This window comes from Octopus bimaculoides, chromosome 28 (assembly GCF_046866305.1).
Source record: "Octopus bimaculoides isolate indiv1 chromosome 28, ASM4686630v1, whole genome shotgun sequence".
Lineage (NCBI taxonomy): Eukaryota > Metazoa > Mollusca > Cephalopoda > Octopoda > Octopodidae > Octopus > Octopus bimaculoides.
Genome location: NC_142955.1, coordinates 12,584,053 through 12,602,779, shown reverse-complemented (window position 1 = coordinate 12,602,779; position 18,727 = coordinate 12,584,053). Strand labels below are relative to the sequence as shown.

Here is an 18,727-nt window from a genome sequence, read left to right as displayed (position 1 = left end):
TGGTCCTGAAGCGCGATGGCATTGCTGGGATCTTTGGCACTATGCAGTGTCGTCCGGTTCTGGCATTGGTGTAGCTTTCAATGCCAAAATTTGGCACAATTCCTTCCAGAATCTTCCAGATGTATATTACTGCATACCTCTCCCGCCTTCTATCCAGGGAGTAGAGTATTAGCTGTTTCAGCCTTTCCCAGTAGCTGAGCAGTTGCAAAGAGACAATCTTCTTTATGAATCTCCTCTGGATTGGTTCAAGGTCTGCTGTTAATTTCAGACTGGTGGGTGACCACAGCTGTGAGCAGTAATCCAGGCGGCTGAGGACGAATGTCCTCCAGAGGATCATCATGGTTTCCTTATCTCTGGTTCTGAATGTTCTCAGGATCCATCCAGCCAATCTTCTGCACTTTGTTGCCATTCTGGTAATGTGCATTTGGAAAGAGGTATCATCACTCATGTCGATACCCAGGTCTCTCACTGATTTAGGCTCTGGGATTGAAATTCCCTGTGGACCAGTGTACTCTGTAAGTTTCATATTCAGTTTTGGACGTTGGTAGCGCAGGGCTTGGAATTTTTCAGCATTAAACTGCATATTATTGTCCTCAGCCCATCTGTAAACTGAGTCCAATTCCTGCTGCAATTGTGCAACATCAGTGGAGTTCTGTATTTTCTGCGAGACTTTTGTATCGTCTGCGTAGCTTGCAAGAGTGGCTATCCGGGCACTTGAAGGCATATCTGAGAGAGCGACTATAAAAAGCAATGGTCCCAAGACAGTCCCCTGTGGAACACCGCTCATTATTTGTGTTTTCACAGAGGTGGCTCCATTAGCCACTACTGCCAGACTTCTATCTTTCAGAAAGTCATGTAACCACTCTCCAAGTTTTCCAGCTATGCCAAGATCACGCAGTTTGTGGCATATCACACCATGATCCACTTTGTCAAAAGCTTTTGCAAAATCAAGGTATATTACGTCCACATTTGAGTTGTTGAGTAACTGCCTCAACACCCAGTCGTAATGTTGTAAGAGCTGGGTCAGGCAGCTCCTACCTGGTCGAAAGCCATGTTGGGTATCACTCAGCAATTTATTTTCTTCAAGGAATGCGATTAGTTTTCCTCTGATTATCCTTTCCATGACTTTGCTGATGTGTGAAGTCAGAGAGATAGGCCTATAGTTTTTGGCATCTGCTCTGCTTCCCCCTTTATGTATATAAATATATATATATATATATATATATATATATATATGTCTTTTAGCACACCATAAACGGACTTATAGTTACTATATGGATTTCACAGGGCATAAATGTTTAATCACAATATTTGTGTGCCTACGAATGTTTGTGTTTGTGTGTGTGTGTGTGTGTGTGTGTGTGTGTGTGTGTGTGTGTGTGTGTGTGTGTGTGTGTGTGTGTGTGTGTGTGTGTGTGTGTGTGCACGCGCGAGTGAGAGGGGACGCGTTTTTTGTTTGTAATTAAGAAGCGACGATAATTTATAGAATACATGTAAAAACATGTGAACATTTCGTAAATATTGCTTGAAAGCTTTCAACAAAAGTAAATGAAACCTAGAGTGTTTTCTTTTCATAACATAAGGAAAGATAACATTCGCCATGTTAAACATCGGCAATTAAAATCGAATGAGTACTGATGCAGAACTATGAACAAATACTCGTTGTCTCATTTACATCGATGTATTTAAAAGCTTTTGCAGATTGGAATCTTCTGTATAGCGACGTTCACTTTTCAGCTTTTGTCTCAAAACAAAAGATCCCATCACCTGGTATCAAAGCTGTAACGCCACCATCACAAACACTACAGCAACAACATTACAAACATCGAAACAAGTTGTAATAATTACACAGCCGCATTTTCTGTATGTTTAGTGAAGGGCATGTCTCTATTCTAGGCCTTCTTTTCTTCATCGCACTCAAAGGCGATATCTCTGTGGAGGAATACTGATCTGATATTGGATGGTACTGACAGCAGTGGACAGTCTGTGTCTTTTGGTCATTTATGGACACTCTCGAGTCTGTGAGTAAGACTGATATGAGAACATAAGACTAAGAGCAGTGGCCAGTGCAAGAATTTACGAAGAGTCCTGACGTCTGTGGGAAACAGATGTGAGTAACAGAGAGAAATATTCACAGTAAAAGACAATAGGGAGAGCGGAGACGAGTTGTGGCATTAATGAACACTCCTGACATCAATACATTACATGACCACCTGAAGTGTATGGACGGTGCTCTTCGTCGGTGAAAGTAAGCAGGTTTTCCTCACAATTTCTGGTGCGCGTGTGTGTGTGTGCGTATAAGTGTGTGTGAGTGTGTGTGTATGTGTTATGTATGTGTGTGTGTGCGTATACGTGTGTGTGAGTGTGTGTGTGTATGTCTTATGTATGTGTGTGTATATATGTGTGTGTGTGCGTATAAGTGTGTGTGTGTGCATGTGTTATGTATGTGTGTGTGTGTGTGTGTGTGTGTTTGTGTGTGAGTGTGTGCGTGTGCATTGTGAAGGGAACGATAATTTGTGTTATTATCTAATGCTCAGATCAAATCTGACGAAGCAGAACTATGGCCAAAGACATTCCAGATGCGACAATCTCGTCTATATATATATATATACATACATATATATTGTGTATCTATATATATAAAAATGAGAATGTGTGTCTGTCTGTCTCTGTGTGTGTGTGTGTGTTTCCCTAAAACTCGAGAACTACACAACCAATTTCATTCAAATTTTACACATGTCTTACTTAGGGTTCCGGTTGTGTTTTAGTCAAAACAAAATTTTTAACTTCTTGCAGAGTTCGAGCCCACGGCAACATCATATCTCCTCCACTATTTAAGTATTACGTGTTAAAAGTGAAACAAAAACACTCATGTCAAATACTTTCACTTTAAAAATGAAACTATTCCACTAACTGAAACAATCACATTTCTATACTGTAATGACAGATACTTTCACTTTAATGGTGTATATATATATATATATATATATATATATATATATATATATATATATATATATATATATATATATATATATATATATATATATATATATATATATATATATATATATATATATACAGAGAGAGAGAGAGAGAGAGAGAGAGAGAGAGAGAGAAAGAGAGAGAGATGTATATGTATACATATACATGTATATGTACACGTATATGTATAGATATATATATATAGATATAGATCTATATGCATACATGTATATGTATACATATATGTAGATGTATATATATAGGTGTACATCTAATATGTACACATATATAAATGCATACAGATATCTATACATATATACACCCATACACACACACATATATATGCACACAAACACACACATTAGTCATTTGTCTTCTTATCCAAAACTACGTCAAAAGTATATTGAATGGATCTTTAAGAAATTTGGAAATTATATTCTATGCATAATGGCCATAACCCCCATGAAAATTCATATATTTTTGATGTTGATGAAATTTTAACCATACAGATTACACACAAATAAAGTAATATTTCTAAAATTTTTTCTTCTTAGAAGTTACAAAGACCCCTTCATGGGGACTTCACACCCACAATGTAGTCATTTTTCCTAAGCAAAGACGAATACAGTTGTACCATTGGTAGCTATAGGGTCACCCGAACATAACAGATGAGCATTATTTGTAATTCAACGGTACAACAGTGTAAGACTATCCTTTCAGATATACTTACATTGTGATTTCTGCAATGTGGTGCATAAATTGTCAAGTAAATGAGACTCATCTTTGCCTCCACTGATTCACTTGCAAAGTGATGAGTAAAATTATTTCGTTGCAGACCTCCTTTCAGTCTTTTTATTACCACTGCGACACATATAGTCCCCAGTTGGTAACATTGATTTCAAGGCCTTCCCAGATGAGTGACTGGTTGTTCGAAGACATTTATTGATTGTAAATATTTTCTGCCCAGTTACCTATCGGTAGAGTGGTCATTTGCAAACTCCAGAAGCGACACTTTCATTTCCCTTTACTCCAAACGTCACACATTGTTGTTTCTATTGAGTCATGCCCTTCCAATTGCTATAGATCCATGATGCATCTTAAAGCTGTACCTGTCACCTGTATGGTGAGGAATCCTACATTGGGGAGTAGTAACGACTAGGCTACGGTAGCTGACTGATTATCGTGATCATTCGTCTTTTGCTTTCCTGTAGCTTTGCTCTCTTTTACAAACCCAGTGAACATACATATATTTCCTATTTTAAAGAAATTCAAACAATACATATTACACACAAGTTAAAAAGATTCCCAACAATTAAACTTCTCTGGTTGACATTAATACACCCATCACCAATAGGGGCCTTAACTCCCACAATTTTCAGCTCCATGAGCTCCATTTTTCAGGAGCAAAATTCTTTTAAGGTCCATGTAGTGTCTTAGGCCAAAAAAATTTTTAACTTCCTGCATAGTTCGAGCCCACAGCAATATCTTATCTCCTCCACTATTTCAGTATTATGTGTCAAAAATGAAACAATAACATCACTCTACTGTAATGTCAGATACTTTCACTCTAACACTGAAACTATTCCACTATTTCAGTATTACCTGTCAAAAGTGAAACAATAACATGTCGCTACTGTAATTTCAAATATTTTCACTTTAATATTTTCAATTTTATACTGAAACTATTAAAGTGAGACTATACTCTCACATATATACAGGAATACTATAAGACCCAAGTAAAAACATTCCCAACAATTCAACTTCTCTGGTTGACATTAGCACCCCCACCCCCAATAACGGCCTTCATTCCCACATTTTAGAGCTCCATGAGCTCCATTTTGCAGAAGCAAAATCTTTTTCACAGGTTCCAGAAGACTGAAATTTTGGAATATGTGCATAAAGATCAATAGTATGGGATACATGTCTCATGATTAGAATTTTTTTAGGGTGTGTAAAGAGGGAAAGAACCCTCATGTGTAATTTTGATGAAATTCGAATCATATGTATTCCAGTTCCTTACAGAAAATATAACAGAAAAGTCTCATTTTTCAATTGCATGTAACACGGGCAACGCCGGGTATCTCTGCTAGTATATATATATATATATATATATATATATATATATATATATATATATAGGCGCAGGAGTGGCTGTGTGGTAAGTAGCTTGCTTACCAACCACATGGTTCCTTGGGCAAATGTCTTCTACTATAGCCTCGGGCCGACCAAAGCCTTGTGAGTGGATTTGGTAGACGGAAACTGAAAGAAGCCCGTCGTATATATGTATATATATATATATATATATATATATATATATATATGTGTGTGTGTGTGTGTGTGTGTGTGTGTGTGTGTGTGTGTGTCTGTGTTTGTTCCCCTAGCATTGCTTGACAACCGATGCTGGTGTGTTTATGTCCCCGTCACTTAGCGGTTCGGCAAAAAAAGAGACCGATAGAATAAGTACTAGGCTTACAAAGAATAAGTCCCGGGGTCGACTTGCTCGACTAAAGGCGGTGCTCCAGCATGGCCGCAGTCAAATGATTGAAACAAGTAAAAGAGTAAAAGAGTAAAGAGTATATATATATATATATATATATATATATATATATATATATATATATATATATATATATATATATATGTTGTATTCCTCAATTTTAGATGTACTTGACCCCCTACCTTCCAGCTCAAAGGAAGATGCTCTTGAATAATTCCATCGCACACCACAATCTCTCAATCTTTCAGAACAGAACGACCAAGTGCTGCTAACATTTTGCAAACATCCGCTTGAAGCCGGAACTTTTAAAACACCAGATTCGTCAGAAACAATATCGTGGTTTCTGTCCTCTGGTTCTTTCACAAGAAGTTAGTTCCCTCGTACCTTAGAGGATGGGCCTAACTCCGCCAATACAGCCGTTGCGTTTATTATCAAAGATAGCCTAAGTAACGTTCTGGCTGTTTCTACTTTCGGTCTTGAAATTTCTACAGTCTCTATTCGAAACCATTTATTTTCTCTCCCTCTTTTCTGTTTTTTTGTTTTTTTATTAATGCTATCGTATTTGAAGGCATAAAAGACCCACATTCATATTAGAAGCTCTACAATTTCTCCAGCACATATTCAGGGGGGAAAATGTTTTCAGTGATTCAGTGAAGTAACCCCCAATCGGTTGACATCATCAACTGATGTTTCATTAAAGTCCAGTTGAGATCATCAATTGGTGTTTCAAAAAGTTCACATGAATACAACCATGATCAATTGATGCTCAAATGATTACTTTGTCAAATGTGCGCAAAAGTGCTTTTATAGATAAGAAAACTCAAGTCAAATAGGAAGGATTTATTCTGACTTATATTCATCATTAGATGACGTTGATGATGATGTTCGAGACAGCAAAGAAGAAAGTGACGATTCAAATAGTTCTTGGAGGGAAAAGTCCACCGATTTTTTTTTCCATTGACAACAACAATGCAGGTACCTCAAGTGAATTTCTGCTCATGCTGGATAGATAGGAAAAGACGTCACTTTTCGATAATAAGATTGTAAATAATATTGTGTGAAAGACTAACAGTTACTACAGGCTTTGTAACTCTTTAAAGTGAAAATAAGTTATAAAATTACTCCTGAGAAAAAAAGATGGTTTCTAGCCATGTTGGCATCGTTTAAGGGCTAAAACATATCATATAAAGATGACCTCGCATATAAGACACGCTAGTTTCATTGAGATATTTGTTTTGGAGAGAGAGCACGCCTTAGAAGCTATAAATTAAGGAAAATCTAGTATGAAATATATAACAATAACAATGTTATTACAAGTATGTAATACTGTATATATATATATATACATATATATATATATATATATATATATATATATATATATATATATATATATATATATATATATATACAGTGGCAGACTGGGTCTAAAAATATTGGTTGCCAGGAGACTAAGAGGGCCCACCCGCAACTACAATGCTATCATTTGATTTTTTTCGTTGTTTGTTTTTTTTTTTGTTTTTTTGTTAAAAGTATTCTTTTCAACTGTCTACAAACACAGCCAGACTGAAATAATTAATTAATGCAGTCTTCCAGCAATGAAAAAAGATTTTCAAACTTGAAGGGAAGAGTCACTTAGATACTAACATGGGCACCCATATATGGATTCTAAGGGCGCAGGGGCCCACTTATATATATATATATATATATATATATATATATATATATATATATATATATATATATATATATATATAGAGAGAGAGAGAGAGAGAGAGAGAGAGAGAGAGAGAGAGAGAGAGAGAGAGAGAGAGAGAATATCTTGACTATTACTAGTATATATTATATCCGATATGAACGGAATTTGATGGCGTACAATTGACACCAGCATTTTAAACAAATCCAAATTTCATCACCGCATATTTAGGAAAAGAAGGTATATAGTACATTGAAAGATGTAGTATAGGACCAACTTACCATACCGGCTCCGCGTTGATTTGTTGAGACATTTGTTTTGTTTAAAAAAAAATGCACTTTGTGTGCCATAAAATACGACACTTTCTTACAGAGCATTATATTTCAAGTTAAGCCGTATAATTTTTTGTTTTCTTTCTCAGACTTCCTTCGTTTCACACACGGTCTATTTCCCTCATGTCATTCTATCTTTCTTCTTTCAGGAATTCTCTTCGCTACTCTCTAACACATTTTCACTCTCTTTCCCTTTCTCTCCTTATATATTAAATTTCACGTCTTTTTCTTTAATCTCTCTCCCCCTCTCTTTCTCTCTCTCTTCCATACTTTTTCTTTCCCCTCTGATAATCTTAGCGCCAAGAATGTCTCAGTTACCATTTACTCGTCCAACTGCAATAAGAGTGCTGCTGTTAACCCTTACAACAATCTTGGTTGTTACCTCAGATCAGGAATTTGATTATGCTTACTACAAACGTTTGGGACCTGGTTATTCCTATGGTTATCTTCAGACACCTCCAACACAACAATTCTCCACCGTATCAAGTGCACTGGAATGTGCCAGCATCGCTCTAAACAGCCAATCAGAATTCATTACTTACAACAACGTCAGCCATGTTTGTAAGAATTACTCACCGAAAAATCTAATGACAGTCGTCAGCACGAATGACAGCAACGAGATTTCCTTCTATAGAAGTAAGTGAAGCATTATTATTAAAGAAATTATTATTGTTGTTGTAGTTATTATTATTTCTCTTTATCACAGGTTTTGTTGGAGCTCCTGGAGTTTTATATGAGTAGCGGACTTGGTACATGCAGCCTACAGTACCATGCTATCCATTCTTTTCAACTATCTAATACTTTCCTCATTATTCTGGCCATGCCAAGGAAACAAACCTTTTGTAAAAGATCTACTGGGCACTTTATTCCAATTACCTTTACCCAGTAGAAGTGTTTGTTATTATTATTATTATTATTATTATTATTATTATTATCATTATTATTGTTGTTGTTGTTGTTGTTGTTGTTGTTGTTGTTGTTGTTGTTGTTGTTATTGCATTTGCACAGCTTCTAACGCTGGAGATGTACTACGGTGTCAGCTGTTCACTACCAGTGAACTAAGGTAACACCTCTTATTTTCCGAGTACCTTCTGGAGTACTCGAGCGGTCCCAAGCAGTGCTGTTTTCTGCAAGTGCTCCACCCTTATTGCTTCCCCTATTTGTTCCACGTACTTCTCGAGATTTTTGTTCACTGTTCTCAGGGCTCCGGCAATTATTGATACTACTGCTACCTTTTTCATCGACCACAACTGCTTAACTTCCCAAGCTAACCTGTCATATCTCTCAACATTTCTTTCTTCCTTATCGCATACCTTGTTGTCAGCTGGGCATGCTATATCTATGATCCAGCATACTTTGTTTTCTTTCTCAATTAACACTATGTCTGGTTTCCTATTCTCAATCTCATGGTCGCACTGAATCATAAAATCCCATAGGATCTTTGCATTTCTATTTTCGACGATGCCTTCAGGTTTGTGGTCGTACCACATTTTTTGCTCTGTCAAGTCCATACTTGTTGCAAAGTGTCCAATGGACAAGCCTGGCTATATTGTCGTGGCGTCTCTTATATTCCTTCTGGGCTCGTGGCGTACATTAGCTAGTAATATGCCATAAAGTTTCACCATTTTGTCCACAGATTCTGCATTTATCACTTTCTGATGTGTTGTCTATTCTGTATTTGATGTAGTTTGTTCTTAGTGCTTGCTCTTGGGCAGCACAGATTACAGCCTCCGTTTCCGGTTTTAAATCAGTTATTATTATTACCATTATTATTATTATTATTATTATTATTATTATTATTATTATTATTATTATTATTATTATTATATGTTTGACTTTTGTTTTGCATTTGTACAAGTTGGATCCAAGTCTCACCCAGAGACCTCAAGAGACAACAAGTTAGAAGTTCATGTAGGTGTTATGCCTAGGGTACCATATATTTGGATTTGTACAGTTTTGTTCAAGTGAATGTTTAAGAAACCATAAGAAAATTATGTGTTTGCTTTAAAATTTGAGATCACATAGACAGTATTTTACGTAGGATATGGGCAGTTCCCATGAGCACTATCTTTTGAACTTCAGCCATTTTGGGGTTTCCTGGTATCTGAGCTAGGTAGTAATCAGCCCGTTTCGCTGTCATTCCCAGGGCACCTATGACAATAGGTATTGTTTTCTTCTTCAGATTCCACATTTTGCTAATTTCTATTTCAAGATCTTTATATTTGCTCAGTTTTTGGTAGGTCTTGACAGATACGTTTATATCGATCGGGACAGTCATATCAATGAGGAGGCATGATTTTTGTCTGAAGTCTTTCAGTATGATGTCTGGCCTATTTGCGTCTATTATTATTATTATTATTATTATTATTATTATTATTATTATTATTATTATTATTATTATTATTATTATTATTATTAAGGTGGTGTGCTGGATGAATCGGTAGCACGCTGGACGAAATGCTTAGCAGTATTTACGTTCTGAGTTCAAATTCCGCTGAGGTCGACTTCGCCTTTTATCCTTTCGGGCTCGATTAAATAAGTACATATTATGCACTGGGGTCGATATAATCGACTTAATTCCTTCCCCCAAGCTGCCCTTGTGGCAAAAAATTTGAAATCATCATTATTATCATTGGCAGAATTGTACGCACGCTGGACAAAATGCTACGCTGTAGTTCGCCCGTCGCTACGTTCTGAATTCAAATTCTGCCTAGGCCAAAATTTCAGGCCTAGTGCCTATAGTAGAAGGGACTGAGACATCTGAAATGCTTCCCAGATGGTAGGCAGCTGTGGATGCCGTTTCTCAGCCTCGCTTTTCTACAGCTCGTCTCTTTGAGCGAGCTGCATTCCTAGATCAAACGTAAAACGGAGCAGGGAGTTTGGCATTAAGACTCTCGTCCGGCGCTCACAGTCCTCTGTCTGTCGGGCAATACGGTTGATAGAAGTTCAACTCAGGCGGTTTATAGAAAGTTAGTGATAAGCAAGTGCGACGAAGTTCTCGAAGAGACTCTGGACGTCGGCGAAAACAAAATGGCTGGTTTGTTCCGAAGGTCTTTCAGGCTGGAGCTCATAGATAATTTCCAGAAATCCTGGGCCTGTCAGTGCTACTGGGGGCGGGGGACTATTGCCTGTTCATAATAAATTCTACAGGCATGGAAGTGTCGTCAGTAGGGCATTCCCGAGGTGCGCGCAGAGCGACGAAACTGTTCTGCACGCTCTCATCCAGTGCCCGAGCATTACTGACTTTTGTGTTTATGTCGAAGACCTGCTGTCACGAGAAGGACGGACCCGACTATCAGCTGAGTCCATCGTGAAGTTCAGCACGCCGCCTCCCTTGGCCGGGGTGGGCAGGCAGTGTTTCCTTATCTGCTGGTCTTATCGAAAGTGATTGTGTGATGGGCAAGGCTGAAAAGATAGATACTTCCTTCCTTGACCAACTTCTCATTAACTTTTTCAACTTTCACTCGAAAAGAAAGTGAGGGCAGAGAGGTTAATGATGCTTCCCAGGAATTTTGTTAAAAGGCGTGTGAATGTAATGCAATCGGCCAGAGTGAACGTGTCTGCTCTAAGCATGCGTCTGTCGGTTGAAGGAAGGCGGTGTGAAGAGGGTACTGGCTCTAGTGGTCCGGGCGACCGTAGTTTCATGGGGTCTGCACGTGCAGCGATAGGAAGCCTCCCTCTTTTGGAGAATCCTTCATTGTTATAATTTTATTTTGTTGCTATTTTTACTTTTTACACGCCTTTTATGTAGCCACACATTGTATTGTCCCCGAATGTTTTTGTGAACACCTACTAGTTAAAGAAGAAAAAGTCTTTCTTTTTTTTTTAGATACCCAATGGATTAAAGTATATGCCTTGTCAATGGGAGCTGGTTCGAAAGTCTATGATTCATTTGCGAATAAAGGAAGTCCTTCATCATGGAATGTGGAGAAATGCATTGGTACCTTCTGTCCTAACTTCTTCCGACATCCTATCCTTGATGTCTGGAGTCATCTTCCAATTGATGAGGTATTTACTCAAACATTCATTATGCGCATTCATATGTATAAACATACACAAACCTACCATCTACAAATATTCGTAATAATATTGGTGGGATCCGAATATATATACATACGTACATATATGTTTTCCTGTCTTGTTTTCTTTTCCGTTTGTTTTCCTGTCTTGTTTTTTGTCCGCCACTACATTCCTCCATGGCACAGGTTTAATCTGTGTATACAAATTTAATTTGCGGTCCATGGGAAGAGCCATTTTAATGATGCGTCCTGCCCAGCTCTTCGAAACGCCGGTGTTAAAACGGGGGTAGCTGATGAAGGAAAATGTTCTCTATGTGGCTTGTGTGTTTTCTGTACTCTGGTTATTATTATTTTCTTGTCTACGTTTTGTGTGCAATGTCCTGTACCCAGATATGCACCTATATATACAGGTAGACGTAGGTATGCACATACCTGTACGTATATATGCATATACTCATTTATTATTTGCTTTAAATATATATATATATATATATATATATATATATATATATATATATATATATATATATATATATATATGTATGTGTGTGTGTGTGTGTGTGTGTGTGTGTGTGTATGTATATATATATATGTGTGTATATATATATATATATGTATATATATATATATATATATATATGTGTGTGTGTGTGTGTGTGTGTGTGTGTGTGTGTGTGTGTGTGTGTGTGTGTGTGTGTGTGTGTGTATATGCGGCAAGGAGAAAATGCAGAGGATACAGAAATAGTATACATCAACTGTTAGACATTATATTATATCTGTTTATTTCTTCTAAAGCATTTATGAGAATATATACATATGTGAAGACTGTATAACATACATACGTACCAATAATTCATAGAATAGAAAAAGAACAGTTTCGTACGGCCGTTTCTGCCAAGAGGTCACAATACCCTACATGCTATTTCCATCTCTTCAGTGTTCTGTAGTGATCGGTAGATAAAATTAGGGTATTGGGTGTGCCTCTAGGCTTCACCAGAGAGTTTAAAAGATGGTCTAAAAGTTCAGAGGGCTAATGCATGTATATATAAATATACATATACATATTCATATATATATACACACACACACACACACACACACACACACACACACATATATATATATATACATATATATATATATATATATATATATATATATATATATATATATATATACATACATATACACATACACTTTTACACTTTTACTTGTTTCAGTCATTTGACTGCGGCCATGCTGGAGCACCACCTTTAGTCGAGCAAATCGACCCCGGGACTTATTCTTTGTAAGCCTAGTACTTATTCTATCGGTCTCTTTTTGCCGAACCGCTAAGTGACGGGGACATAAACACACCAGCATCGGTTGTCAAGCAATGCTAGGAGGACAAACACAGACACACAAACACACACACACATATATATATATATACATATATACGACGGGCTTCTTTCAGTTTCCGTCTACCAAATCCACTCACAAGGCTTTGGTCGGCCCGAGGCTATAGTTGAAGACACTTGCCCAAGGTGCCACGCAGTGGGACTGAACCCGGAACCATGTGGTTGGTAAGCAAGCTACTTACCACACAGCCACTCCTGCGCCTATATACATATACATATTTACATAAGAATCCGTTATCAGTAGGTACAGTACATTATTCCTATTAAAGAATGTATAAGAAGAGTAATTATAAAAGCAAAATAGGAGCAAGCAATAGAGTTTGAGAGGAGTACAACTTTGTAGAAAGGAAAAGGTATATGAAAGGACGTGTGTGTGTGTGTGTGTAATATAATATGTGACAATTATTCGGTTGCCATAATAAGACTTCGAGTTATGAATGCGGCCGGTACTAAAGATAGTGAAGCTCTAGTTTCGCCTAAAAATCATCATCATCATCATCATCATCATCATCATCATCATCATCATCATCATCATCATCATCATCATCATCATCATCATCATCATCTTGTACAGGGTTTATATAAATACATATTTTATTTTAAGAAATATTGTTACACGTTTTTCGATTATTTATTTATTTATTGTTAAACAAGTATTTTTTTTATATATATTTAGTTGAAATTTATTATAAGTTACAATACGTATATTGATTTTTTTTATTATTATTCCTGTTGTTATTTATATTTTATTTTAGACCTGGTGAGTGACTATAATTTTGAATAGATTTAATTGTAGATCGATTTGATTATTAATCGAATTATTAATAGAATTGGTTTTATTAGTTATCTATTTGAAAATATAGCCACGAAACGTGCGTAGTCATTTTTATACCATTTACCATTTACTAGTTATTCTTTTATTTAATTTATTGATTTTTAGAATAAGTTTTTATGATATATTTATTTTCTGGAGGGTATGAATTACATTCTTCATTATTGAATTATTTAATAGTGGTTTTTCTCCAAATTGGTGGTGCACCAGCATGACCGCAGCCACTTGGCTGAAACACATAAATAAATAAAAAAATATATATATTTTATATTGGGAAATTTGATTTAGTTTTGCTAAATTGAATTTTTTCCTGTAAGTTTTGGATTGTTTCCCTAATATTATTATTATTATTATTATTATTATTATTATTATTATATATATATATATATATATATATATATATATATATATATATATATATATATATATATATATATATATAAATATTTGCTACAGCAAATATTCTTTTCAGTACCACAGATTTACTTCTCAGTTGTTTGACCTTGACTAGTTGAGAATGTGATTTGGTGGCTAACAATATGTGCATCACTGATCACGAGCAGAAGTAGTGGGGAGGATCATAGCCATGTGTTGAGAGGAATTCTTTGAGGTTTGAATAATTCACCTTCGGAAACATGTATGTTTCGTTCATCATACTTAAATAAACCTTATTCAGGGAACATTTGAGCCGGTTGGGCTACTCGGCCTAAAGAAAATTCTAACTGGGCCCCACCTGCAACGTAATGCCCAGTTTATCTTGATATGAGATCACCATGTCGCGCGCATGTGAGTGTGATACATGTGCCTGGTGTACCCTTATCAGACAGGTGGTCATGATGGGCATATTGGCTTTCGTATATTTGTACCCCAGTGTCACATTGATGACATGCATTGCCCTCTTACTGAATGATGGTGATGATGATGATGATGATGATGATGATGACGATGATGATGGTGGTGATGATGATGATGATGATGATGATGATGATGATGATGACGGTGATGATTTTCTTTTAGGCGAAACTGGTGATTTATGAAAACCAAACTGCTGTAGTTAATATGGTGTTCGATGGACGAAATACAACCCTTGAGAGCTGGTTCTCTCTTGAAACGCTGAAAAGTTCCCCTTGGCCCGACCTACATCAACAACCTGTCAATATCTTCTCACTTTTTGGAGCTGCGTATGTAACTTTTATCACTCTGTGTCTTTTAGTTGCTAATTTTTAAATTCTCAGTTCAAAAGTTTTCGTGATCAACTTTCTCTTCTATCCTACTGGTGTCTATGAATAAAATACTAGTGAAGTACAATGTCTACATAATCAACTATATACACTTCCCTTAAATTCCTAACGATGTAATCAATACTATCAGTCTAATCCCGTAATTAGCTTTATCAATTGATATTCATCTCCCTTAGCTCCAGATTAGACTTGTTGCATTATTTTATATCACCTCGTCGAAATAATCGAATTTCGCTTGTGAACCCACTGCCAACATGTGTACATGCTCGCGCGCATACATACATACATACATACATATGGTATATGGTGGTTGTCTACTCCTTAAACAGAGTTTGACCACCTCCTGCACCTACACCTTAGCCCTTTCATGGCGTCTGATGTGGCTTTTTAAACCAGACAGTGTTTTGAAAAAAACACCCACACAGATTGCACCTCTGATTTGCACTACCAATACCTGCAAGTAAGTTCTGCTCATTGTGGATCCTAACATGTCTTTTAAGACCTCCATTGGATTTGCAAACCCTCTGGCACACACCACATTCAAACGTGTGCACAGACATATAATCAGAATAGCTGGATGAGGTTTGTTTTCCATGTTTTACATGTGTGTATCTGTGAAGGTACTTGCTCTAGTGGTCAAGATATTCAACTCGGGATTATAAATTCCTGGTTTCAATTGCTCGACCAGTTTTACGCGCTACTAATTCATTGAACAGGAATTTCGTTTAACCAAACAACTGAATACTATTAGACGTTTTCGAAACAGACCGAGATCCATTTACTTACGAATAAATATAATAAAATTTGTATTTTGCTTCCTTTTCCGATCCTGCAAAAAAAAAACATAGTTAATGATTTTAAATTCTCAATCGCAGAATAATGCTAATAATATAGCCTGAACAGGATAAACTTCCCCTATTTTGCAGAGAAAAGTGTAGGTGGCTACCTGGGGGCTCGAACTCACATCCCCGTGATTACGCGTCACGATGCTTTGACCGATTAAGCTAAACTACCCACTACAAATTCCTCTGCAAATTAAGATATATAAATCTCGCTTTTATGAGACTTATTTACGTTTGTCGTAATTTGAATTTAACATATGAGAGCGTCTCATAAAAGCGAGATTTATATATCTTAATTTGCAGAGGAAATTGTAGTGGGTAGTTTAGCTTAATCGGTCAAAGCATCGTGACATGTAATCACGAGGATGTGAGTTCGAGTCCACAGCTAGCCACCTACACTGTTTCCCATCAAAATAGGGGTAGTTTATCCTGTCCAGGCTATATTATTCTGCGATTGAGAATTTAAAATCACTTTTTTAACTTTCTAAGACATCTCAACGCCTCTAAAATGCAAACTTCGTTTGTTTATTTACGTTTGTCGTAATTTTATAGTTAATGATATTTAATGACATATACTTATTTTTTTATGACTGGTGATGATGTTGAATTTGCAAGTCAATCGAAGACTCCATAGGGACATTTTGGGAAATTCTTTGGGGATCTGGAATTACAAAAACAGTTAATATAGGCACTGCCTACATAATAACTTCAGCTGCTAGAAATGGCAGTCACTAAATATCACTAAAATCACACCATACTGTCGTAAAAATAAAGCTTACTCCACATGTAACAGGAACCGTCCTTTTTGATTATTGTCCTACACACAAGTAATGGTCTACGAAAGTTTTGGTGGACTATAGAGTAGAAGACACTACTTGTTCAATGTATCACTGAGCAGTGTGGTTCGAACTTCGAAGCCAGGTTGCCTCATATTTACGTAATTGCGAGGCAAACTTCTAAACTACAACATCTATTAACGACAGCAACAACAAAACAATAACTACAACTGTGGCTTTTTTCCCCCATTTACAGTATTCGTCGTTTCTATGTGTCATCTGAATATGGAGGCTGTGTTGGAGATTGGGGTTGGATGTTAATCGCCGAAGCCAGGCATATGTGTTATTATGAGCAACTCAGTAGTTATCCTCAACTTCTCTACTCTAAACGAAATTCGAGAACCCTATGGGATAGCAGTAAGTATTTCTTTAACCTTTTTACTTGGTCTCTCTGCCAACTTGTTGTTGGCACTCCGTCGCTTGCGACGTCGAGAGTTCCAGTTGATGCGATCAACGGAACAGCCTACTTGTGAAATTAACGTGCAAGTGGTGGCTGAGCACTCCACAGACACGTGTACCCTTAACGTAGTTCTCGGGGATATTCAGCGTGACACAGAGTGTGACAAGGCTGACCCCTTTGAATTACAGGCACAACAGAAACAGGAAGAAAGAGTGAGAGAAAGTTGTGGTGGAAGAGTACAGCAGGGTTCGCCACCATCCCCTTCCGGAGCCTCGTGAAGCTTTAGGTGTTTTCGCTCAATAAACACTCACAATGCCTAGTGTAGGAATCGAAACCGCGATCCTATGACCGCGAGTCCGCTGCCCCAACCACTGGGCCATTGTGCCTCCACTCTCTCTGTCAACTAAAGCAATGAGAAATAAAGGGCTAATTAAAATATCCCTTTATTAGCGCGGCTGCATTCTCGTTAGAGCTTCAGTCAAAATGCTCTCGCAATATTTTTCCGATGCTTTACGTTTTGAGTTCAAATTCAGGCGCGGTCACTTATGAATTTCCGTCTCTTGGTCTCCATAAAATGAAGTATATCATTCAAGCACTGGAACGATTTAATTGACTAAGCCTTCTTTAGCAAAAGTTTTGTCTTATGCCAGTGCTAAAAACTACTACTACTACTACACACACACACACACACACACACACACACATATATATATATATATATATATATATATATATATATACTCTACAGGCTTCTTTCAGTTTCCGTCTACCAAATCTACACATAAATGATTGATTAGTCCGTGGCCTTAATAGAAAACTTTTTACCAAGACACCATGCAGTGGGACTGAAACCGTAACCATGTGATTGGGAGGCAAACCTCTCACCACACAGCTTCGCCTGCACCGCACACAGGACTATCAATAATAATATTTGCCATTACCTATGTTCGTGTTGTTCTTATTGTTGTCCTTATTCGTGTTATTTTCAGATCAGGGAAAAGGTGATTCCATTGCCATCTTTATCCGCTTAAAACCTAGTTAACCAATCAAAAGATCGCCAGTTACGAAGTCCATGCCTACAAGGTGACCGCTACCTTTGACTATTTATCAAATATTATAAGTTAATGAAAACCTCACAATATCCATTGGTCCTATACCGTGATTCTCTTCCTCGCTTATTTCTCATTGTTGTTCTTTTTGTCGTACATACTAGCATATATGTATTACAAGAAAAAATGCGAGCAAGAGAAATGATATTCTTAAAATTATAATCCTGGAAAAGGACAGGACAAGTTATCACATCTGGTAAAGTTAAGAACAAGAAAATTTTTTACCTAAAATATTGCAGCTAAGGATAAAATTTCAAATAAAATATCTAGATTTAGAGAATATTAGCATTTATTAAAACTAAAAATTTTATTACAAGTTATTACTTCTATTTGTTATTACTTGTTACTTTTATTGAAAATATAAAAACAAGTAAAATATTTTTTGCATTTAAAAAAAGATAATTTTTTAAATCATTAATGAATAATAAGAAATTTGAAAATAAGTTATAAAAAATAATAGTGGTACATAATTAGTACAATAAATAGAATAATACAAAAATTAGTTATATATTACAGTAAACTCTACCTGTAACAATAA

At 36.6% G+C, this 18,727-nt stretch overlaps 1 protein-coding gene across 2 annotated transcripts in view; it reads left to right on the top strand.

The window, feature by feature from the left end:
* LOC106872447 (uncharacterized) overlaps nucleotides 1-18,343 on the top strand; it is a 33,995-nt gene extending 15,652 nt beyond the window's left edge. The window contains exons 1-6 of one of the 2 annotated variants that reach the window (XM_014919450.3): nucleotides 1,646-2,248; nucleotides 7,660-8,146; nucleotides 11,340-11,518; nucleotides 14,779-14,942; nucleotides 16,877-17,037; nucleotides 18,070-18,343. In XM_014919450.3, coding sequence (XP_014774936.1) covers nucleotides 7,816-8,146; nucleotides 11,340-11,518; nucleotides 14,779-14,942; nucleotides 16,877-17,037; nucleotides 18,070-18,122 — 888 coding nt within the window. In that variant the 5' untranslated portion in view covers nucleotides 1,646-2,248; nucleotides 7,660-7,815 and the 3' untranslated portion in view covers nucleotides 18,123-18,343. Of the gene's footprint in view, nucleotides 1-1,645; nucleotides 2,249-7,659; nucleotides 8,147-11,339; nucleotides 11,519-14,778; nucleotides 14,943-16,876; nucleotides 17,038-18,069 lie in introns of those variants that run through there. The other variant, XM_089343940.1, reaches the window with a different exon arrangement.
* The last annotated feature ends 384 nt before the right edge of the window (nucleotides 18,344-18,727 follow it).